At 42.1% G+C, this 26,145-nt stretch overlaps 1 protein-coding gene across 2 annotated transcripts in view; it reads right to left on the bottom strand.

The window, feature by feature from the left end:
* LOC138736552 (lysophospholipid acyltransferase 2-like) overlaps positions 1–26,145 on the bottom strand; it is a 194,295-nt gene that overhangs the window by 144,198 nt on the left and 23,952 nt on the right. Inside the window, exon 2 of one of the 2 annotated variants that reach the window (XM_069886236.1) lies at positions 17,514–17,659. The exons of the other annotated variant lie outside the window; for it this stretch is intronic. Within the exon in view, the coding sequence (XP_069742337.1) occupies positions 17,514–17,659 (146 nt within the window). The remainder of the gene's footprint in view (positions 1–17,513; positions 17,660–26,145) is intronic. 2 annotated transcript variants of the gene reach the window in all.

Below are 26,145 nucleotides of genomic sequence, written 5' to 3'. Positions count from 1 at the left end.
ATTCAAGGATGGGTGTTTGGCCCACTGCTCTACTCTCTCTACACCCATGACTGTGTAGCTAGGCACAATACAAATGCCATCTATAAATTTGCTGATGACGCCACGGTTTTGGCAGAATCACAGAGCAATGAGAAAGCGTAGATAGATCTGCTAGTTGAGTGGTATCACACCAATAACCTTGCACATTCAATGTTAGCAAAAGTAAGGAACTGATTGTGGACTTCAGGAAGGGGAAGTCAGAAGACAAAATAATCCTCATCAATGGGCCAGCAGTGGAGAGGGTAAAAGAACTTCAAATTCCTGTATGCCAACATTTCTGAAGATCTATCCTGGAGCCATCACATCGAAGCAATCAAGAAGAAGGTTCACCAGCAGTTATATTTCATTAGAAGTTTGAGATGATTTGATGTCACCAAAGACTTGCAAATTTCTACAGGAGTATCAAGGAGAGCATTCTGACTAACTACATCGCTGTCTGGTATGGAGGTGCCAATATACAGGACAAGAAGAAGCTACAGAGAAATGTGAACTCTGCCAGCGCCATCATGGGCATTCATCTCAACAGCATTAAGGATATATTTAAGAGGTGGTGTCTCAAGAAAGCAGCCTTTATCATCAAGGACCCTCACCACCCAGGCCACGCCTTTTCTCACTATCATCATAAGGGAGGAGGGACAGGAGCCTGAAAACGCACACCTAATGCTTCCTCCCCTCTGCCATCAGATTTCTGAATGGACTAAACCTATGGACACTACCCCACATTTTCTATTCATGCAATAATTATTTATTTTTAAACATTGTATTTGCCGAGCCATAATTTATTGCAGTTTTGTGCCTGTGATGCAAAATACTGTTGTTGCAAAATGACAAATTTCATGACACATTATGATAATAAACCTGATTCTGGTTCTATTATTTTTCTCTATTTAACGAGTTTCCTTTATCACCTTGGAAATATCAAATCATTCTTAAGAATTCAAATATCAGGGAATACAGTCAGTTGGTATAACCAATCCTCCAATTCCACATAAACCTAATCTATAGTTCCCCCACCCAAAGCCAATACTACATTCCGTAGATACGATGCCCAGAATTGTTCACAGCACTCCAGGTGTGGTCTTGTGAGGGCTCTGACAAGTTGCTGGACATCTTATTTCTCTGCTTACTTTCATCAGCCAAATTCAAAGGCCAGCACTTTATTCACACAATTGATTATTTATTTGCTACATTAAAATAATGCTGGACTTGCATGCATCCCATTCTATTCAGATTGCCACCATTTCTCGCTTATCACTGTTTAGATTGAACTGTGCTCCATTGTTCCCGAGAACTATTCACAAGTCAATTTCTCCTCATGTCTAACATCTATTTTCTGTAGTTACTAGCTACTCATATTGTATCACTCAAAGCATCCATGCAATCATTCTGACATTTCGTTAAATGCTCGGTTTAATATTACACACAATTAAACTTATAGAATTATATACTGTATCCAGCTATTGATAAACACAAACATTTTAGTATTTTTATTACGACTACGATCTTGAAGAATTTAAGTGGTCAGATTTCTGCAAGTCACGTTTTCCACAACCTGCTCAGATAATACAGCTTGGTTATCAAGCAAATCTTCCAAACCTTGAAGACTCACCTTCCACATAGTTAGCAGTCAACAGGCAGTATGGGCGGGACTCAAAGGGTGCAGTGCTACCGGACCTCACTGGAGCGCCGTTCCTGCACCTCAGGGGGCAGTTTCAGCACCTCCTTGTTGCCATTTTTTTGTGAGCTCTGGCACTTAACAAAAATTAGCACTGCACGCCTGGTAGGACTGGCTTAATGTTTAAAATTTAAAAAGAGCACAAGCAGCAGGAGAAGGGAGGAAAGAGAGAAAAATGACAATTTGTTGACTGGATGATGTATTCTTCCATATGCAATGACGTAAAACAAATGTGTCAGAATAGCTTTCTACACAAAAATGGCTTGATGATGTGCATACCACTCTGAGCGCAAGCACAGTTCCTGCGCATGGAACACAGCATTATGGTATGCAGATGGATGCAGAATTTGTGGAGCAACGTGTTTGTGCGATCAAAAATACATTGGAGGAGCAAATGAAGAGGAGCAGAGAGATGTTTGAGGCAGAAAGGTATACGGACCTTAGACGCCGTAGACAGAGATGTTTAGTTCTTGTGAGTCCAATTGTGCTGCTCTTGTATAGCATGATGTAGAGCAGAGAAACCACGTGTTCTGGTCTAACGTCCTCAACAATTTTGTTAAAGATGAGTGGAGTGGTCAATTTAGTAGATCTAGGGAAAGTTTTGACTTTATATTAGAACTTGATGAGCCACACCAGAGGTGCAAGACAAACTGGTGACAGTCTCTGGAACCTCAGCCTAGACTCACCGTTGCTGTGTGGTGGTGCGCTACGCCATGTGAATATCGATCTACAAGTTGTATTTTTGGTGTTGGTGTGTGTGCGTACGCCAAGTTACTGGAGCATTGAAAAAGGTCCTATTTAAGCATTTTATTGACCTACCAAGTGGTGCACGTCTTCAGGAGACAATTGATGGATTTGCAGAATAGGGGTATCCAATGTGTGCTGGTCCCGTCGATGACACACGCACTCCCATCAGACAACTCCCTCCCCACCCCCATTCCAAGAATGTACTAGTCTATTGCAATCGGAAAGGGTAACACTCCATTGTTCTTCAAGCTGTTGTGGACCAGTTCAATAGTAAGGATCACAGCCTGAGTTACAATCAATAGCCTTTATCAATTAACATATTTCATATGTCAATCTAAACAGAGACTTTGTTGATCCAGCTTCACAGCTGTGTATGTAGGTTGGCCTGGTTGCACGCACGATGCTTAAGTTTTAGCCACCTCACCCATCTACAGAAAGGCTGAAGATTAATGCAGGTACCTCTTCCACGTTTATACACTCCACTGTACAGTCATGTATGTGTGGATCAATCAATTGTGTTTTTTTTGTCTCATGTACAATGACAGTGAACTATGTATATGTTAAACTGAAGTAATGGCTGACTGACTCTACTTCAATGAGACTTATGACAAGTCCAAGGGTCAGGTTCTATTGTGTTATTGAAAAACATTAGTGAACTGATAGTTTGTGATTTCAGAGATTGCATTCTTTGGCTTGGCTTTGCGGACAAAGATTTATGGAGGGGTAAATGTCCACGTCAGCTGCAGGCTCGTTTGTGGCTGACAAGTCCGATGCGGGACAGGCAGACACAGTTGCAGCGGTTGCAGGGGAATATTTGTTGGTTGGGGTTGGGTGTTGGGTTTTTCCTCCTTTGTCTTTTGTCAGTGAGGTGGGCTCTGGGGTCTTCTTCAAAGGAGGTTGCTGCCCGCCGAACTGTGAGGCGCCAAGATGCACGGTTTGAGGCGATATCAGCCCACTGGCAGTGGTCAATGTGGCAGGCACCAAGAGATTTCTTTAGGCAGTCCTTGTACCTCTTCTTTGGTGCACCTCTGACACGATGGCCAGTGGAGAGCTCGCCATATAACACGATCTTGGGAAGGCGATGGTCCTCCATTCTGGAGACGTGACCTACCCAGCACAGTTGGATCTTCAACAGCGTGGATTCAATGCTGTCGGCCTCTGCCATCTCGAGTACTTCGATGTTAGGGATGAAGTCGCTCCAATGAATGTTGAGGATGGAGCGGAGACAACGCTGGTGGAAGCGTTCTAAGAGCCGTAGGCGATGCCGGTAGAGGACCCATGATTCTGAGCCGAACAGGAGTGTGGGTATGACAACGGCTCTGTATACGCTTATCTTTGTGAGGTTTTTCAGTTGGTTGTTTTTCCAGACTCTTTTGTGTAGTCTTCCAAAGGCGCTATTTGCCTTGGCGAGTCTGTTGTCTATCTCGTTGTTAAATCTCGTTGATTTAAGTTCTTTTAAATCTACATTGTTAACATTTTTGGATTTCTGTGGGCAGAGCAGAGTGTAGATCGCCGTACATCTAAATGGAGACCCAGCTTATCCCCTCAGGAAGTGGCTGATGAAAGAGTTCACTAACCAGCACCCACTCGATCAACGTCAGCGAAGCTCTACCTTCCGTTTGAGCTTGGCAAGGATGGTGGTAAAAAATCTTCAGATATCTCAAAGGTCGCTGTAGGTGCCAGGCCAAGCAACTTGATATTTGTACCACTTTTGTATCAGAAGTTGGTGTTGCCTGTTGTGTTCTACATAGTATATGTGAAAATGGGGACAGGTGTGTTCTGGGCCTGATGTTCCGTTCACCCAAGGGTGAACACATGTAATCGAATCCGCTTTCTTGGCATAATAATCACCAAGTGACTGCTCCCTGGCTTGCCAGGCACAAGGTCATTGCAATTGGCCTCTCCAACATTACTGCGTCCGTAGCAACATCTTCTCATTGGTGTCCCCCATTTTCACTGAGTTTGCTATGACCAAGTGTCCGGTGGTTTAACTGGATGGGAAGGCTGGGCTTGTTAACCTTGGTTGGCAGCCAGCCAAGTATGCACCCCATTCAGCCAGTGGTCAATATCAGGTGACAGACAGCATTTCACACCAGAAGATCAAATTTTGGGGCAACAAATATATGAGTTGATAGTGTTTCAGAAGCAGTTAATGTTTGTCACAGTGCGTGGCTCTGAAAAATTAGCTGCAGTGCCATATGGTGTTTCACACCTAGAGGGTGAGCCTCAAAAGATCACTAAATTCTTTTGAAACACTCATAGCAAACATAAATTCCAGAACCACATAGATGAAGACTTGATTTGCACGATCGATCTAACTGGTGGGACTTTTCCAGCAGTGTTTGGTAGATGTTATTGTTTGGAGGCATTCTGCCATATTACTTTGTTTATTTGGAGAACCTGTTCATAAAATCCACTGCCTCCCTTGCCTGCATAACTTGGCAAGTCTTGTCTACAGATCTGAGTGATTGACACATGACAGAATACGTTGATCTGCACAAGCATTTCTACGAACATATAGGTGTTACGATGCAGTCAAAATAGAATATTCCTTGGCTGTACTTTGTCACACCAGAGAAAGGTCAAAGCACAAAAACTATGGATGCTGGAATCCTGAGCTGACAAAGAATTGCTGGAGGGACTGAGCAGGTCAAACACCATTCACAGATATAAATGCTGAGTCAACATACCGAGTCAGACTCTTTAGTCATGACAGCAGAACACTTGATTATGCATGTAGAGAGCAGATACAACCACAAAAAGGTAGCAATTAGGATGAGGACCACATTGGGAATATCTTACCCCCACTCAGGCTTTTCCTTGTGTAATGTCTCTTTAAAAAAAGGAAGCATTTTTGATTTCCAGATGAAATGAAAGAATTCAGGTGACTGCTGAAGCACAGGTTTCAATACCGATCACCTTGCAAGTAATGTCTTGTTTTATTTCCAGAATTGAAGGACAACTGCTCTGATAATACCAGTTCCTAATTTACTTTGGTAAAAACCATAATCGAACTGTAGAAAGCTACAGCACAGAAACAGGCCCTTCGAGTCGGTCCTGAAAGTCTTCTTCCTAGTCCCACTGACTTGCACCCAGACCACTGTACTCCTCTCATCAATGTACCCATCCAAATTTTTCTTAAATATCAAAATTGAACAAATTCAGCTGGCATTCTGTTCCACACTCCCTCCACTCTGCGTGAAGAGGTTCCCCTAACATTCCTTTTAAATGTCTCCTTTCATCCTTACACATGTCCTCCAGTTTTTATCTCATCTAACAGTTTAAAAAGCCTGTTTGCATTTACTCTTTCTATACGTATCATAATTTTGTATACACCTATCGAATATCCCCTTATTATTCCTTCTCCGCTCTAGGGAATAAAGTTCTTACCTGTTTAATCTTTCCCTGTCACACAGTTCTTCAAGTCCTAGTAACATCCTTGTAAATCTCTGCACTCTTTCAATGTTATTAATACCCTTCTTGTAGTTAGATAACTAAAACTGCACACAATACTGCAAATCTATCCATAATCAATATCTTATACAATTTCACCACAACACCCCACATCCTTTTTTTCAATGCTTTGATTTATGAAGCCAAATGTGTCAAAAGCTTTCTTTACAGCCCCATCTACCCCATCAGCCCCACCTGATCCCTCTGCGTTCCCAGATCCCTTTGTTCTACCACATACCTAACCATTTACTGTGAATGTCCTTTCTCAGTTTGGTCCTTCCAAAATGCAAAACCTCACACTTGTCTGTATTAAATTCTATCTGTCATTTTTCAGCCTGTTTTTCCAGCTGGTTCAGATCCCTCTGCAAGCTTTGAAATCCTACCTCTCTGTCCACTACACCTCCAATCTTTGTGTCATCTGCAAACTTGCTGATGCAATTTACCACATTATCATCTTGATCATTTATATAGATGACAAACAACACCAATCCTTGAGGCTCACCACTAGTCAGAGGCCTCCAGCCAGAGAGAAAAATATCCCCTTCCACTCTCTGGCTTCTCCCGCAAAGCCAAGGTTTAATCCAATTTACTGTCACAATGAAAACCAAACGAATGAACATTCCTGACTAACCTTCCACGAAGTGTTGTCAAAAGCCTTACTAATGTTGCTTATTAAACTTTCATGCTAATCTCAAAAAAAACTCAGCAAAATGGGTTAAACACAACCTAATGCATACAAAGCCATGTTGACCATCACTAATCAGTCCTCATCTAACTATCCAAATATTTATACATCCATTCTTTCAGAATACCTTCTGAAAGAGCCAAAGGCTCATTGTTTACCATTGTAATTTCGGCTGTGGTGTCTCAGGACCTGGAGGCTGCATGCGTTCGGTATCTTCCAGTGCGCATGTGCAATGGACTGGGGATTGCTGCAGGAGCAGGGATTATATGAGGCTGAGAGAGTTTATTAGCCTGCATTGAACAATATGGTGCTATAGAGACTAGGAAGGTGAGTGAGGCTCGCATCTTTTCTATTGACCTTCACCACGGATTAAATGTTCATTATTATAAATCATTCATCACAGATGTTGCAATAATAGATCGTTTCCACATAGACATTACTATTTGAAACATTCGAACTACATTATAATAAATCATTACAAGTCTTGGTGTTCTTAGTAGTAGACTATAATCGAAATACGTCACAGTTAAGAGCCTCCAAGCGGCTTTTATGTATAGTAGTCGTTGCATTTAGTCAACAGAAAATTTACTTAGAACATTCAGAAGAAAAACAGTCTGAACAAAACTCTTTGGTTTGGAGGGATTCTGAATACAATATGGCAGCCATTTCGGAAATGCTGAGAACAGACTGCTGACAGCAATCCACCTCCATCAGTCCAAGCATCAGCCACAGAGGGATCCAGGGTTTTTTAATCCTGGAGCAGAATGTCCTACGTACATGCTGACAGAGTCATTTGCTGAGAATCACAGCAATATCATTGATTGCTGCTGTGGTGGAAACTCGCTTGTTGACTGCAGTTCATCACAGCCAATACAAGTGGTAGGATTACATTTGTAGATTCTTTCTGAATATTTATTTAGCTTAAATGCAGTTTGGAGATGTTTCAAGGGCAGCAGCTTGTCCATCGGGGACTGTTGATTTTGGGTCTGCGTTGTACGTGCATGGTCCTCGAGTTCGGCGGACGGTTGGATGGAGATGCTTAAAAGGGCCATCGAAAATCACTGCGGAAGACATCAACTGAATTTAAAGTCAGCAAATTAGAAATGGCTGAAGGTGTGTCACAACATGGTGGTGAAGAAAATGAAAATGCAAAGGATGAGCAATTCCAACTGGAGAAAGAGTCAAGGATTAAGGCAACATCTGACATGTAGGATGAAATGCAACCAGGTGACAGTGTGTCAAAGGTTAGAAACAGGAGCAGCAAACAAAGTTCTTCTGGATCAAGCTCCAGAGTTTCCAGGTCTGCATCTACACGTATAAAGGCGGAGACTGAAATGGCTGTCCTTGTTATTCAACAAAAATTACTTAAGGATAAACACACTTTGGAAGAGCAGGAGGAGCAGCTAAGGAGGGAAAAAGAGTAGCTGGAGCTGGAAGTAAATGTTGCTGCTACCAGGGCCAAAATGGAGGTACTAGGAGCCTCAAAGAGATCCAGTGTTCAAGGTAACTTATCTGAAGTGACTGATGGTTTGGAGTCGTATATTGAGAAAGAACAACTGGAAATGAAAACACAATGCTAAGGCAGATCCTTTTGTACCACTGTTACAAGACATGCATACACATAGACAAATCCGCCCGAGGCAGGGAGTTACCAATCCAACGCACCAGTGGTACAGCTCAGGTCTATCACCGCAGCTCCGTTGACACTCCAGTCAATCAACATAAATCTAAGTGAATGTGCACATGTGACATCTCCAGCTACATTACCTGCTACAAGCAAAGGTGGACAGTCATGGAAAGGCAAAATGAAATCTCTGCATTAGTAATCCAGCTAGAGTGTCTCCCTTCCATGCCCAAGAAGGAGGTTCATGTTTTTGATGGTGACCCACTTCAGTACCAAGCATCCTTTGAACACAGTATTTAAAGAAGCTTGCAAGGGACTGCCACTGCTAGGCTGTGAGTACAGAACAGCACACTCAGCTACTGATCAGAGATGCCTGTGTAAAAGGCGTCCATTCCGACGACATGAGGCAGAGGCTACTCTAACAGAAACAACTACCTCAAACTATCAAACTGGCGAACACTCTGGAGGTAGCCATCCATAACACTGAATCGTTCTCCAGTGAACATACGGTTGCTTCATGGGGAACATAGGCACCACCATCTTGGGAGGCAAGGTCACCATCTGCAGGTACATGAGAGGAACCTCCAGAAATTTCTCCACATGGCAAAATGCCTCAGCCTGAAATATAACACACGTTGCCTGGCTATATTAGGCTGCATTGTAGAGAAAGGAGTCATCATCCCCGACCCTAACCGCATATGCCCCCATTACAACTCTCACTCCCCTACTTCCTCAAGGCCCTGAAAAAGTGCCTGGGGTTTTTCTCTTATTACGCTCAGTGGGTCCCCAGCTACATGAAGAAGGCCCGACCACTCATCAAGGCCACCAGCCTCCCATCAGCAGAAGCCTGCGAGGCATTCGACTGTATTAAAGCCGATATTGCAAAGGTCATGATGCATTCAGTGGACGAATCTATCCCGTTTCAGGTGGAGAGCGATGTGTCAGACTTTGCCCAGGCTGTCACACTTAATGAGGTGGGCAGGCCCATGGTGTTTCTTTGTGCACCCTCCAGGACCCTGAGATCCAGAACTCCTCCATCGAGAAAGAGCCCAGGCTATCATTGAAGCTGTATGGCATTGGAGACATTATCTCACCGTTAAGCATTTTACCTTGCTGACTGACCGACAGGCAGTTGCTTTCATGTTTAACAATTAGCAGTGGGGTAAAAATCAAAAATGATAAAATTCTGGAGGTGGAGAATCAAGCTCTCCACCTACAATTATGACAAACTGTACTGGCCCGGAAAGCTCAACAAGCCCTCGGATACCTTGTCTCGGAGGACTTCTGCCAGTGTGCAGATGGACCGATTACAGGCACTGCACAATGGCCTCTGCCACCCAGGGATCACCCATTTTTTTCATTTCATCAAGGCTCGTAATCTCCCCTAATCCATCATGGACATCAGGGCACTGACCAAAAACTGCCAGGTCTGCACATAGTGCAAACTGTGCTTCTACCTGTCCGACTGATCACACCTGATCAAGGTCACTCACCCCTTTGAACATCTAAGCTTGGACTTCAAAGGATCCCTGCCCTCCACGAACCACAACATGTACTTCATCAACTTCAATGAGGACTCGTGGATCCCCTCTGCCATCCCCTGCCCGGTCATGACCGCAGCTACCATCATAAAGGCATTGAACAATCTTTACTCCATTTTCGGATGCCCCTACTATGACCACAGCAATCCTTCATGAGCCGCATTAATACTTGCTGTCCAAGGGCATCGCCTCTAGCTGGACCACCAGCTATAACCCCAAAGGGAATGGCCAGGTGGAGCGGGAGAGCAGCACGATCTTGAAGGCAGTACTACTGTCTTTAAAGTCCAAATGCTTCCCCATCCTCCACTGGCATGAGATCCTCCCAGAGGTGCTGTATGCTATCCCGTACCTCCCATGTACGGCCACCAATGAGACACCTCACAAGAGACTGTTTACATTCCCCAGGAGATAGGCATCAGGAACCTGGCTGACGTTCTCCAAGCCGGTCCTACTCTACAGGCACACGAGAACCCACAAGTCTGACCCTCTGGTCGAGAAGGTCCAGCTGCTTCACGCAAACCCACAATAAGCCTACGTGGTATTCCTGGACAGATGCGAGGACACAGTATCCATCCTCCCCCCCCCACCACCCCCCCAGCTCTCAAGGGCCTCACTTCCCAACCCCCACCATCCCTGCTAAGCTGATAGCCGACTCACTCATTCCCCCAGCTCAGCCAAGTATCCCCACTGTGCCAACTGGCACCAAGAGAGACTGCCGCGGACCCCTGGACGGGGATACACTGGGCATAACACCAAAGGAGACCGCCAGACAGACTAAACTAGAGTTTAGCTGACCATAACCACACACCCACCCCCCCCACCCCCCACCAACCCTGGGAAGTTTATTTTAAAAATGGGGGTGAATGTGGTGAAACCACTATTTTACTCATTTGTATATGTAAGTGACATGACATTTTCTCTTTGACCCTGCTCTCAATGGCCGGCTCGAGACTCCTATTTCTCCCCTATAAATGGTATCATGCCACAAACCTGCCTCCAGTTTGAGCCCAGGTCAGTGTGAATGAGCAACACAAGGGATTGTGTCCATCCCTTGTTAATAAAAACCTTCAGTTCCAATAACTTCAGTCTTTGTGCATTTGATTGTGCATCACAGTGGCTTTCAAACTGCCCCCTAAACTCACATCCCACTTTAAGCAATCCCTATGACATTGGTGCTCTGTGATTAGTAAGGGATTGCGTAAAGTAGTATGTGAATGGGAAGGGAAGGTTGAGAATTACTGCTCTAGACCCCATTGTTACTGAAATAACTTGCTTGAGAAAAATTGTCATTGACCCGTTTCCTTTGGAGTTATGAAACCATGCACATAACAAGTCAATGAGGTACAATTAAAACAGTGATTTTCAATCTTTTTCTTTCCATTCATAAACCACCTTAAGCAATCCCTTACTAATCACAGACCACCTAAGGCATAGGGAATATTTAAGGTAGAATGTGAGTTTAGGGGAGCAATTTGAAAACCACTGGTGTACAGTTCACATCAGCAAAAACCACAGGAAGCAACTCACCTGCAACATGTGCAGTTAAAAGCATCCCAGATGCTGCATATCCACCGAAGAAGGAAGGAAATGGAAAAGGAACAAAAGGAAAGAAAGGAAGCAGCTGAAAACTGTACAGACAAGTGGTCTTACTGGGGCCATTGAAAACAACAGCAAACTCTCAACGGTGCCTATACAAGTCAAGGCCAGGAAGGAGAATGCAACGGTGCATACTTTTGCATTTCTTGACCCAAGTAGCACGGAATCATTTTGCACAGAGGGGCTAAAGAATAAGCTTAATCTTCAGGGAAGGTGGTCAAGTCCTCTATTAAGAACTATGAGTCAAATGAAGGTCATTAAAACCAGCATTGTTTCAGGCTTAGAGGTTGCTGGACTGGACAGCAGCAATTTTTGTGATCTCCTAGGCATACACACTCAGAAGGCTATGCCTGTGAGCAAAGGAAACCTCCCACATCAAAACAACATCGATCGGTAGTCTCATCTAAGGAACGTTCATCTACCTGAAATTGGCTCTGATAGAGTTGCTGATTGGCTCAGATGAACCAAAGGCTCTGGAACCACCAGATGGAATACGGAGTGTGGGTGTCAGACCTTAACCATGCTTGGTTGGACAATTAATGGACCATTAGGAGGAAATAATGATATCGCTCAGGAGCAGTTAAGCTTCAAAAGGATACCAGCTGTGAAACTTGATGAGCTGTGAGAACAACAGTTCAGGACTGATTTTCTTGAGGGCCTCAGTGACGACCAAAAACCTTCAAAAGAAGACAAGATGGCCTTGGATTTAGTTTCAAAATCTGCCAAGCAAGGCAATGGACATTGTTGCATTGGATTATGTTTAGAGAAAAGAGAAATTTGCACACCTGAAACAGAAAGAGCAAAAGAAAATCAAAGGCAGAAAATAGATGTTCCTTCTGTTTACTTTGGGATTGATTCAGATTCTTCTGGGGAGCCTCTGTTCAGAGTGTGTTAATTAAAAGTCAATACTGCAGCAAAAGATGTAAATAAGAAAGCCACTTCTGAAGAAAATAGATGAATGTGAAAATAATGCTGACGAAATTAAATCAAAGACATCTAAACCAGCACTGAAGGAATTATTTTCATCAGAAATTGATGAAATTAAGTATTAGAATTTGCTGTAAATACTGCTGGTGATTATTTCTGTGAACCAAATCTGAGGCAGGACTAAAACAAATGGCCGAGAACAAATCTAAAAGTAGCTTTTGTACCCAAGAGGCACCAGTAGACGAAATCAATGAAAATATCGCACATCAGGCCGCAAAACTGGTAAACAAAGATTTGGCTGCAAAATTGGTGAAACTGCCTTCAGAGAACAAAATGTTGAAAAGGGATTTGGAAATATTGGATAATCACAAAAACAGTAACCAGAAAGATTTTAACTTTGTGCTTGGAAACAAAAGAGATTTTTAGAAAAATGACAATGAATCTCATGATCCTTCAATTTTGAAAGTGACCAAGAGAAAAGAGCAGTTAACAACAATGGAGATTTAATTGTAGATAGAATTCCCACAGCCAGAGAGCAGAAAAGAATAACTACTGAAGAAATAAATGCAGTTATTGAGGAAAGGGATTCAGCCGTATCAAGATGCATACAGTTTGAGGTAGCAATGCATCTTTTAAAAGAGAACAAGTCATTGGTTAATAACACGAGTCAGCTGACTACAGAAAACAATCAAGAATGTACCTCGAAGGCCCAGCTAATAACAATAAAGAAAGAAAGAAAGATATTGCATTTCAGCAACATTAAAATCAAGATGAAGAAATTCAGACACTTCAAGTTTACTACAGCAGGACTGAAAGCACAAATACCAATGCATCGCATGACCATTTCACTCCAGGTCAAGTTACTAACTTTTCAGAAGATAACAGGAAAATTACTTTTCCATTGAAAGAATTGAATGTAGAGAGAGAGTCTAATAAAAGGCTTCAAAATACACTGTCAGAAAATGAGACGGAATTGGAACTTGCAAAATTGGATCTGGAATTGCAGGAAAAAGCAATGGAAACCAGAGTGGCTGAAAAGACTGTAGTTCTACTTAAGGAAATCTGTAGGAGCCATAAGTGGTGCCAGCCTGCTTCTTTACAGAAGGATTCGACAAATACCATGGCTGTATCATACGTTTTTGTGACCTTCTCTTCTCAATTATTGGGAAGGCCTATTTCATACATTGTCTTTAGTTCTTAATATTAATGTGGCTCCATCTCCTTTTATTGCCTTGTTTGGAATATGCAGACCCAATGATCCAATATTGAATTCTTCACAATCCCATTTAGTAGCTTTTGCTTCCCTGATTGCCAGAAGGCCTATACCAGTTGTTCTCAACTTTTTTCTTTCCATTCACATACCACTTTAAGTAATCCCATTGCCATAGGTGCTCTGTGATTAGTAAGGAAGGTGGTATGTGGCTGGAAAGAAAAAGTTTGAAAACCACTGTTTTAATCATAACTAATTGACTCATTATATGCACGGTTTCATAACTCCAAAGGAAATTGGCCAATGACAATTTTTCTCAAGCAAAATATTTCAGTAACAATTGGGTCTTGAGTAGCGATTCTCAACCTTCCCACTCACACACCACCTTAAGCATTCCCTTACTAATCACAGAGCACCCATGGGATAGGGATAACTTAAAGTGGTATGTGAGTGGAAAGAAAAAGTTGAGAACCATTGGTCTGTACTAATGAAATGGAAAGATGCTGGTCCTCCCACTCACACTAAATGGCTGACTGATACAATAGCTTGTTGGCCTTTAGAAAAAGTTAGATGTTCCACTACTGTAACGAATGTAAATTTTATTCCTTTATGGGGTTCTTTTCTTAATTATTTTCCAAATTTGTAAGCTTAATTAATTTTTGATCTTTGAACTCATTGTTTATTTTTCTTTTCATCATCAGATTGCGATCTATGTTTTTGCCAACAGCCTTTGTAGGTAGGAGGTTGAATTTGTAGAATAGCAAGTTTTTTTTCTTTTTGCATGTGTTTTTTCAATGTTACACTAGTTTTGTTATTACTGTCACTAGTATTATACAAATTTAATTATTGTTCTATTCATGTTTATTTACCTATGCAGAAAAAAAATGAGCAAATCTGTGCTGGGAAGGTTAGAGACTCGTCCATTAAAATCAAGAAGATCAGATAAACCCCCTTCAAAATCTGGTTCTAAGATTTTTTATCTTCCACAGATGATGTCATTATTTGAACAGTGCATTGGAGTTCTTCAAAATAAAGTGGACTCTATTCACGAAGTCAGAGGAGCACCATTTGAAATCTTGGAACCTGCAATGGAGCAGTACCCCTCAATCAGCTATATCATACCGAGAACTACAAACCAGTGTTTGTTGAAGAAACTGATCATTTTTGGTTGAGATACTGTCAGAAAGACTAAAATCCAGGGCAAAAATGGTATGGGCCAGGTAGCTGTGGGTCTCTAATCAATGCCTGTTTCTACAGAAAGTCTGTTTTCTGTTCACTCAAATATTTACGTTAAACACAAAAACTCTACCCTTACTTCCCAAACCCCCATTTTAGAGAGGATATCAGTCACATGAAGGTACAATATTCTGTCAAAGATCTAAACTCAACAAATCCTTCTCCTTGTCCTGGACGTCAATAATAATATCCCAAGTAGCACAAGACTATCGGAGATCTTTCTCCAGGGTTTGTCTGCTGAGATGGAAACAGAGAAGTCCAGGAAGGAAAGAGAGGTGCCAGATCAGTCCAGGTAAATTTAATTGCTCGTGAAAGTTGGCCCAATAATTCTAACTTCTTTGCAGTTTTTGTGTTTATCGTAAATATTTGAGTGAACAGAAAACAGACTTTCTGTAGAAACAGGCAACCTTTGACCAGATTACATCCACTTCCTGGGATTATCAGCCCTTTTATGACAGCAAGATTTCTGACAGATTCAGCAAAAAAAAAAAATCAATATGACAAGCCACCCAGTAGAAAAGGCAGTTTACCTCTTTTCCAAGCATTTGCCCTTTCCTATCACCAATCTGGACAGTGCCTCTAATGCAGGACAGTCAAACAAAAATTCTACCCTTACTTCCCAAACCCCCATTTTAGAGAGGATATCAGTCAAATGAAGGTACAATATTCTGTCAAAGATCTAAACTCAACAAATCCTTCTCCTTGTCCTGGACGTCAATAATAATATCCCCAAGTAGCACAAGACTATCGGAGATCTTTCTCCAGGGTTTGATATGGGGAAAGGTCATCACTCCCAGAATAGACTTACTTTAATCAACAATAATCTGTGACAGAATCATATCCACATAAAGCATTGAAATGGGGCATCAATTTCCTCTCCTCATTCTAGACAAAGTAATTTGGCCTTTTTCAGGGTTGAGGACTGTATATTAAGAGCAGGTATGGGGAAATCCAGTACCTTAATGTACCATGCTATCAAAAGTTTTTTTTTCCCAACATTTCAAAAGTACATTGGAAATATAATCAGCACACATTCTTTACATCTGTCATGACGACATATGCTCATTCCTTTCAAAGGGTCAGGCAGACCTTGTCAACTTGTCCAGAGATAATACATGATCCAATCTTTGTAGCTTGTTGTTATTTAAAAGTTATGACATAAAAAGGTAGATTCTGGGAGGGTGTGCAGTCTCTGGCCTTCAAGTGGTATGGAAGAAATTGTTAAGGATCTGCAAATCTTTCTGCATATCTTTTCAACAATTTTTTTTTCAAAAAATGTTGCTTATTCTCAAGATTTGAATATTTTGATTTCACTACTCACAACTCATGTCATTCCTTTTGCTTATAAGATTTATAGCAGCATAACAATTTCTATGCATAATGGACATTGTGGAATGTTTAGGTTCATTTGTCAAACACCTAGCAGGAGAAGAGTTCTTCTGCAAGTAATTCAAGAGGTTATCTCTAACATTAATATAGACATGTGAAGAGCAAAATTAGTGTTGGATTGTAATCAAGCAAGGTCCTGCAAAAACTCTGTTCTGGGGTTCATTCAGGAGCTGATGGCTGCAGAGAAAATTACCTTTAAGCTTGTTGGTATGTGCTTTCACACTCTTAAGCCTTCTCCTCGATGTCCAGAATCACACATCATGTGGTCTCACCGATTACTGATTTTGTTGTAATGTGATGTGTGTCCTTCCCAAGATCGTATTATATGGCGAGCTCTCCACTGGCCACCGTGACAGAGGTGCACCAAAGAAAAGGTACAAGGACTGCCTAAAGAAATCTCTTGGTGCCTGCCACATTGACCACCGCCAGTGGGCTGATAACGCCTCAAACCGTGCATCTTGGCGCCTCACAGTTTGGCGGGCAGCAGCCTCCTTTGAAGAAGACCGCAGAGCCCACCTCACTGACAAAAGGCAAAGGAGGAAAAACCCAACACCCAACCCCAACCAACCAATTTTCCCTTGCAACCGCTGCAATCGTGTCTGCCTGTCCCGCATCGGACTGGTCAGCCACAAACGAGCCTGCAGCTGACGTGGACTTTTTACCCCCTCCATAAATCTTCGTCCGCGAAGCCAAGCCAAAGAAAGAAGAAAAGATGTCCCTGTTCATGTCCTCATTGCTCTGACACATGAAGGCAAAGAGTGCCCAATGTTTTCTTCACCACACTGCCTAAATGTGTCACCACTTTCATAGAGAAGGTGCCTGCAGCCACAAGTCTCTCTGTTTTGCAGTACTCTCATGGCTTTACTTTTCACTGGGCATGTCCTGGTTTAACCTACCAATGATCATGATTACTGCAATGTATCCAAGGCCTTTTTGGCACATTCCAGAAAGTGATCAACAAGTGTCATTTCTGGACAAATTTTAACCAGATCCTAAATTGTAAATGATGGCCACATATTCTGTCACTTGATGTCCTCAGGTTTGGTGACAATGCTCCAAAGTGATTCAAATAACATGATCAATGCATTAAATAAATAAAATGAAATCCTAACTTTGTTCATTTACATTGTGTACACTGGTCAATTTCAGAACAAATCATGAACCATACTGGGTCTCAGCATTAGAGTGACAAAAATGACTACCCTTCAAAGGGGTGTTGAATAAAAAAATGGCTCATGGTGAGGCATAACAGCAAACATTACTTAAAGGACAACACTGTCCAGGTTCAAATGCTGTTATCTGAAGGGCAACGCATGGCTGCTTGTTAATCATAAAATATTCCCATCTCATTGGATCATTTTCATATTGTTAAACTTGCATCCAACACTTACCATCCAAAGCAGAACAATGCAATATAAAACCCCAGAAGAGTGGCAACAGCATGCCTGACATAGCTGCTCGTTTTACTTGGGTGAAGATAAAGTCGAAACCACACGCTTGCTAGAAGAGCAAACAACTGACATACTACAAAGTTCACCTGGAAAGAGAAAAATGTAGATTGTATAATGCTATGGGAATTAAAAATCAGAACATTTAATTTAAAAAAAGTTAAATTAAAAAATGTTTGACAACCAGTTTCACTTTCTTACCAGTCAAATGACCAATACAATAACACTTAGATACCTTGGGGAAAGTCCATGATATTACATTTATATTTTTTTTCTAGTTCAATATTTTTCTGTCTGTGTAACAATGAAAAATAACATTTTTATAATGATATGGTTTGATTGGATACAAATGAATCCAATTGGGGGGTGAAATTGAGATATGAAATTTGTCGGCATAAAAGGACTGAAAAGAACATCGTTTAATGGAGGATAAAAAGGAACTTTTGGCATTGCTAGGTCTAATTTTGCAGTGGATTTTCAAGGTTGTTTGGGCGATTTTCTTCAGGAACTCTGAAGCAATTAGTAGACACAATTAACAAGACCCTTACCTCAACTTGTGTATAATCACACTTCAATTAATATTTCTCATTAGTCAAAAGCATTAATTTGGATAATAATCTATTTAAAATCAAAAATGTTGATGGTCTTCTGCATAATAACATTGACCAAGCAAATTCCCGAATCCCCACTTATCAAGCAGATTACTGGATGGTATGGAAGAGGGGTATGGTGGAATCAAGCACCTAACATAACTCACACTGGTAGTGAGTATGTTGCTAAATAGTGACTTCAGTTTCATTTTTTAATCTCGGTAATCCACTGCCTGAACCAAGCCCAGAAAAATAAAGGTTAAAGGTTTTAATGCTTATCTTTATGCACCTCATAATAAAGAATTTAATGATTCAAAAATGTTGTTTCTCTCATACTTCAATACTCATTGTTAACAACAAAATACAAAACACTCAGTATCTGAAGGTAAAGCACTTTGCTTAATATAATTAATCCCTAGGATTCCTTGCTCTTTATAAATCTTTTGCCAAGTTCCCAGCTGGCTTGAAACACAAAGATAAACTTGACTGAACAAAAGATTTGGATTTAAACTTCCAATCTGTGTGTGATAAAAATGCTCCTGCCTGTGACAGGAGCCATTTTGCTGTCATTTCATTCTATGCCCATACATGAGGGAAGTGACTCTGAGAAGAATAATTGGAACATTTAACAGTTCAATGACAGTTTTATGTTAATCATAGTGACCTATTCAAAGAGCATTGCACAACCAACCATCTTGAGAAAATGTACACAAGACTGCTGTTAAGTACTGGAGATTTGCACACATCAACGAGCCTCTGCTTCCAGGAGAAAAAAATTTCTTAAGCAAATTCTTGTCACAGTAGCATTGGTGAACCAAAGTCACAGCATTCTCAATGCATACTTTGTCAATACAGGTGCCTAATCTTTTATCCAGGATTCCGAAAAATGGCAACCTCCAAAACCGGCACTTTTTTCAGTAGATTACATCAGTTCATCAAAATTGAGGTTGGCGCCAATCATGACCCGACGCCACCCTTGCTCAACTCCCGTTGTGATCCACCTCGCTAATTAGTGGTATCATTACTTTATAAATACCCTACCTGTCAAGCATGACCCTCACTCAACTCACATTGGAATATCTTATGTCGTTCCACTATTTTATAAGCGCCTCCGAATCGGTATATACTGACGCCCGTCCAGTATCGCAGCGCTTTTAGTTGGTCTGGTGATGGCAGCTCAACAACCGTCATTACTGCCCATAATCCTCCACACAGCTGAAACCGCTGTACCAGTGCCAGGGAAGTGGCCCCCTTCTCAGTTCCCCTGCACTGGCGCTGGTATAGTGGTGGGGGGAGAGAGAAGGCAGCATCACTTAGGCAGGCGAGGGGGGGGGAAACAAAAAGTCAGCAGTGGACTCAGTGGGATGGGCGAGGGGAGAGGAGAGATAGCAGCGTGACTCAGAGGGAGGTGGGCTTAAAAGGACGGCCATTATAAAATGATTCTGAAATCTGGAGGATTCCAAACAATGGCAGGTGTCCGGTCCAGACGATCCCAAATAAAAGGTTAGGCACCCGTTTTACCATAATTGATTAACCTCAAATGCTAGGTCTGACTGTAAGCCCTTTTTACACAGAGCTTTAAAGCCAGGTTTATCTGGCTTTCGAGCGCTGTGTAAAAGAATCGTAAGGTGGATTGTGGGGGGTGTCTAGCCTTAGCCATCTTTGATCCACCTAGGTAGTTTATCTCAGCGGTGGAGCACATTTGATTCACGGAGCCAGCTTCTATGTGAACGTGCAAGCTGGCTTGCTAAGATGGGTCATGTCTACAGGAATACCGCAACTTTGCAGTATAAAAGAGCCAGAATGAAAAACAATGACCTTTTGACTTTCACCGGCAAACTTTAGATATGGAGAATCTTGGTATGCTACCACATGGAATTGGGTTCCTCCTATAACATCCCACATTGCTTCTCACCACCCTCCACATTCAATAGTTCATCCATTTAATTTCAATCCCCCATCACAAGATCACAAAATAAAGGAAGAGAAGCACACCATTTGGCCCATCGAGTCTTCTCCACCACTCCACCATGAGCTAAAACCATTCTCACATCTTGTTCCAATTTCTGGCCTTTTCCCTATATCCCTAATTAAATACCTATCAATCTCTTCCTTAAACTCCCCCAATTTTCGGGTCTCCATAGCTGTATGTGGAAACGAATTCCACAAATCCATGATCCTCTGGCTAAAGAAATTTCTCCTCATCTCGGTTTTAAATGGGTACCATAAGAAATAGGACCAGGAGTAGGCCATCTGGCCCATTGAACCTGCTCTGCCTTTCAATAAGATTATGGCTGATCTAATTATGGACTCAACTGCACCTACCTGTCTTTTCCCCCACATCCCTTAATTAATTTTTTATGTAAACATCTATCTAATTGAGCCTTAAGTATGTTTAATGAAGTAGATTCATTATTCTCTGGGGGAAAACAGTTTTTCCTCATCTCCATCTTAAATCTACTCCCCTGAATCTTGAGACTGTGTCCCCTAGTTCTGCTCTCACCCACCAGTGAAAACCATTTTCCTACCTCTATCTTACCTATCCTTTTATACGTTCCTATAAGATCTCCTCTCATTCTTCTGAATTCAAATGAGTATAATTCCAGGCAATTTAGTCCACCTCCTCATCTCTGGGATCAACTGGGATCATCTGGACTGCCTCCAAGACCAGAATATCCTTCCTCAAGTATGGAGACCAGAACTGTACACATTACTCCAGGTGAAGCCTCACCAGTATTTTGTATAGTAGCAGCACGACCTCCCTGCTCTTGAATTCAATTTCATTAGCGATGAAGGCCAACATTCCATTTGCCTTCTTAATAACTTATACCTGCAACTCTACTTTTTTGCAATTCAGGCACAACCATTCCCAAGTCCTTCTGCACTACAGCATGCTGCAGTTTTTCACCATTTAAATAATAATCTGCTCTTCTATTCTTCTGACCAAATTGGATGACCTTGCATTTACTAACGATGTACTCCATCTACTAGACCTTTGCCCACTCACCTAACTTGTATCCTTCTGCAGTCTCTCCACATCCGCTGTACAATTTGTTTTTCCACTCAATTTAGTATCATCTGCAAACTTGACTACACTCTGTCCCCTCATCCAAATACTACCCTCTAATTCTAAGATTGTATCCTCTTGTCTTGGACTCACCCACCAAGGGAAACATCTTATTCACATCTACTCTATCCAATCCTTTCACCATTCAAAATGTTTCTATGAAATCCCCTCTCATTCTTTACTCCAATAAATAGTCCAAGAGCCAATAAACATTTCTCACATGTTCACCCTTGCATTCCAGGAATGATCCTCATAGATCTTCTTTGACCTCTCTCCAACATCATTACATCCCTTTTAAGATAAGGGGCCCAAAACTGCACACAGTACTCCAAATGAGGTCTCACCAGTGCCCCATAGAGCCACATCAAGACCTCTTTACTCTTATACACTATTCCTCTTGAAACAAATACCAACATAGAATTTGCTTTCTTTACTACCGATCCAACCTGGCGATTAACCTTTAGAGATTATGGAGCATTGGAAATGATTTTCCAGGAAACAATAGACACTGGCCTGGTTCCCAAGGACTGCAAGGTCGCAAATGTAGTTCCTTATCCTGCAAGAGGACACCCAAGTCCCTACAAGCTTCCAAATTTTGAATTTTTCCCCATCTAATTAATAAACTACTTGTTTATTTCTTCTTCCTTAATGTACAGCCATATATTTCTCAACATTGTATCTCAACTGCCACTCTTTTCCCACTCTCCTGAACTGTCCAAGCCTCTCTGCAACCTTTTTGTTTCAACACTTCCTACTCCACCACCTATCTTGGTGTCATCTGCAAACTTAGCCACTAAACCATTCAATCCATAATCTAAATCATCAATGTACATTGTAAAAAGAAGCAGCCCTAAGACTGATCCCTGCAGAACACCACTAGTAACCAGCAACCAACCAGAACAGAATCCTTTTATTCCCATCCTTTGCTTCTTGCCTATCAACCAATGCTCCACCCAGTCTAATATCTTTTCCTGAAATTCCATGGGCTCTCATCTTATTAAGCAGCCTCTTATGCGGCACCATATTGAAGGCCTTTATAAAAAATAAATAAATAAATAGAAATTGAAATACACAACATCCACAGCCTCTCCCTTGTCCACCCTACATGAGATTTCCTCAACAGGCTGGTCAGGCAGGATCTTCCCTTTATGAAACCATGGGGGATTTTAACTGACATGCTGGCTTGGACCCATCATGTCATGCACCTCGAGGTATTTCATAACCTCGTCCTTGAGGATTGACTCCAATCAGACTAATAAGCTGGTCATTTTCTTTTTTTCTGCTTCCTCCTTTTTTAAGCAGCGGAACTACATTTGCGACCTTCCAGTCCTTGGGAATCAGGCCATAGTCTATTGATTCCTGGAAAATAATTTCCAATGCTCCATAATCTCTAAAGCCACCTCCTTCAGAACCCATGGGTGCACCTCATCTGGTCCAAGAGGCTTATCTATCTTTAGTCCATTTAGCTTACTAAGCACTTTCTCTCTAGTAATTCTGAGACCCCTAACTATCAGGTATATGGCTCATGTCTTCCACAGAAGGCTAATGCAAAATACTCATTTAGTTCCTCTGCCATCTCTTGAAAGTTCTCCAGAATAATTTTCAAACAGTCTTATAAAATCTACCCGTGTTTCTCTTTTACTCCTCATATTTTTTTTTTTTAAAAAGATTATAGTTTCATTTAGTATGTTATTTGCCAGCTTCCTTTCATAATTCATCTTTTTTTTCTAATGACCTTCTTTGACTCTTTACATTTTTAAAAGTTTTTCAGTCCTCTGTTTCTCCATTAATTTTTATTTCTTTGTATGCCCTCCCTTTTGCTTTTATTTTAGCCTTAACCTCTCGTTAGCCACATTTGTGGCATTTTTTCATTCATAATTTTCCTTTTTCTTTATTTCTTGTAGAAATAGCCTCCATTTCTGGTCTGCCGTCCTTCCATCTAGCTTACTTCTCCATTCAACTTGGGCCAGTTCCTCTCACATATCACTGTAATTCCCTTTGCTCTACTGAAATATTAACACACCTGATATCAGCTTTTCAGTTTCATATTTGAAACTGAATTCAATCATATTACAATCACTACTTCCTAAGGGTTCCTTAAACCTTTTGTTCCCTAAACACCTCCGGATCATTAAACATCAGCCAATCCAAAACCACCGATCCCCTGGTGGGCTTATCGACAAGCTACTCCAAAAAGCCATCGTGTAGACAATCTACACTCTCTCTCTCTCTCTCGCTCTCTCTCTTTCTCCTGAGATCCAGTACCTTCCTGACTTTTCCAATCCGTTTCATGTTAAAATCCCCCATAATTATCTTGACATTTTCCTTCTGGCACACTTTTTCTATGTCTAGACGTAACTCGTAGTCCACCTCCCAGCTGATGTTTGTAACCCTGTCTTTTTTCTTTGGCTTGGCTTCGCGGATGAAGATTTATGGAGGGGTATGTCCACGTCTGCTGCAGGCTCGTTGGTGACTGACAAGACCGATGCGGGACAGGCAGGCACGGTTGCAGCGGTTGCAAGGGAAAATTGGTTGGTTGGTGTTGGGTTTTCCTCCTTTGTCTTGTCAGTGAGGTGGGCTCTGCGGTCTTCTTCAAAGGAGGTTGCTGCCCGCCGAACTGTGAGGTGCCAAGATGCACGGTTGGAGGCGATATCAGCCCACTGGCGGTGGTCAATGTGGCAGGCACCAAGAGATTTCTTTAAGCAGTCCTTGTACCTCTTCTTTGGTGCACCTCTGTCTCGGTGGCCAGTGGAGAGCTCGCCATAGAACACGATCTTGGGAAGGCGATGGTCCTCCATTCTGGAGACGTGACCCACCCAGTGCAGTTGGGTCTTCAGCAGCATGGATTCGATGCTTGCGGACTCTGCCAGCTCGAGTACTTCGATGTTGGTGATGAAGTCATTCCAATGAATGTTGAAGATGGAGCGGAGACAGAGCTGATGGAAGCGTTCTAGGAGCCATAGGTGATGCCGGTAGAGGACTCATGATTCAGAGCCGAACAGGAGCGTGGGTATGACAACAGCTCTGTACATGCTGATCTTTGTGTGTTTCTTCAGGTGGTTGTTTTTCCAGACTCTTTGTGTAGTCTTCCAAAGGTGCTATTTGCCTTGGCGAGTCTGTTGTCTATCTCTTTGTCGATCCTTGCATCAGATGAAATGGTGCAGCCGAGGTAGGTAAATTGGTTGACCGTTTTGAGTTCAGTGTGTCCGATGGAAATGTGGGGGGGATGGAAATGTGGGGGGGCTGGTGGTCATGGTGGAGAGCTGGCTGATGGAGGACCTCAGTTTTCTTCAGGCTGACTTCCAGGCCAAACATTTTGGCAGTTTCCGCAAAACAGGACGTCATGCGCTGGAGAGCTGGCTCGGAATGGGCAACTAAAGCGGCATCGTCTGCAAAGAGTAGTTCACGGACAAGTTGCTCTTTTGTCTTGGTGTGAGCTTGCAGGCGCCTCAGATTGAAGAGACTGCCACCCGTGTGGTACCGGATGTAAACACCGTCTTCATTGTTGAGGTCTTTATTGGCTTGTTTCAGCATCATGCTGAAGAAGATAGTAAAGAAGGTTGGTGCGAGGACACAGCCTTGCTTCACGCCATTGTCAATGGAGAAGGGTTCGGAGAGCTCATTGCTGACTCTGACCCGACCTTGTTAGTTTTCGTGCAGTTGGATAACCATGTTGAGGAACTTGGGGGGGCATCCGAGGCGCTCTAGTATTTGCCAAAGCCCTTTCCTACTCACGGTGTCAAAGGCTTTGGTGAGGTCAACAAAGGTGATGTAGAGTCCTTTGTTTTGTTCCCTGCACTTTTCTTGGAGCTGTCTGAGGGCAAAGACCATGTCAGTAGTTCCTCTGTTCGCACGAAAGCCACACTGTGATTCTGGGAGGATAACTACTGTATATAACTACTATTTGGGTCTTTTTACCCTTGTCATTTCTTAACTCAACCCATAAGGATTCTATCCTTCCGACCGTATGTCCCTTCTTTCTAGTGATTTACCATCAGGGCCACGGCACCCCCTCTGCCTACCTGCCTATCTTTAGGCCCTTGGACATCCAGCTCCCAATCATATCCATCATTAAGCCATGTCTCGATGATGGTCACAATATCATATCTTTTCCTCTGTAATTGCACAACAAGGCCATCTACATTAGTCCTAATGCTACGTGCATTTAAGTACAATATTAGAGGAACCACTCCCACAGTGATGCTCTGGTTCACTGTTCTATCACCACCAATGCCTTCACTTCTTCCAGCAGCTTCTTGTACTTTCTATATAACCACAGACAAGGTGAAATCTTCTCCATTCCCATCATTCAGGGTCCCAAACACTTTTTTCACAAGAATCAACTTACTTCTACCTTTTCCAGCATACCACATTAATGTCACTGCTTGCAATGTAGTTTGCTCCACATTTAAAAAAAAGCAAATGGAGATTGAGTGATTAATCTGCACAGCACCTGCATAATCAAACATCCAGGTGCACATCACCTGGACTTTACATCTCATTCCCACTCCAGTCTTCCCTTTTCAGCTTCTTTGGTAATTCCAAAGCTCAAAATGAGATCAGGGATAAAAGGACTTTTGGAGTCAGCTCGGAATTCTATAATTTTTGACCCACGCATTCCAGTATTTGCACATTTTTTTCCATTTTGTTAATTGCAAATTTCACTTAGTTGCTACTTATACCTCCCCGTGAAGAACCTTTTTTTTTAAAATACACCACCTTCTGCTGCCCTCTTAGCTGTCTCCATCACCACTTCTGTTAACCAGTAGCTGCTGCTGGCCTCCAACACATTACATGCCTTCCCTTTTACTTTTTCCATCTCTCTTCCTCCCCCCCCCCCCCCCCCCCCCACTGACGCAAACAATAATTATGTTCACAACACTGATACCTTCTGTCAGGAAGTGTTCAGCATTTGAAA

The sequence above is a fragment of the Narcine bancroftii genome, chromosome 6, assembly GCF_036971445.1.
Source record: "Narcine bancroftii isolate sNarBan1 chromosome 6, sNarBan1.hap1, whole genome shotgun sequence".
Lineage (NCBI taxonomy): Eukaryota > Metazoa > Chordata > Chondrichthyes > Torpediniformes > Narcinidae > Narcine > Narcine bancroftii.
The sequence above is the reverse complement of the archived record's forward strand: the minus strand, read 5'-3'. Positions and strand labels throughout refer to the sequence as shown.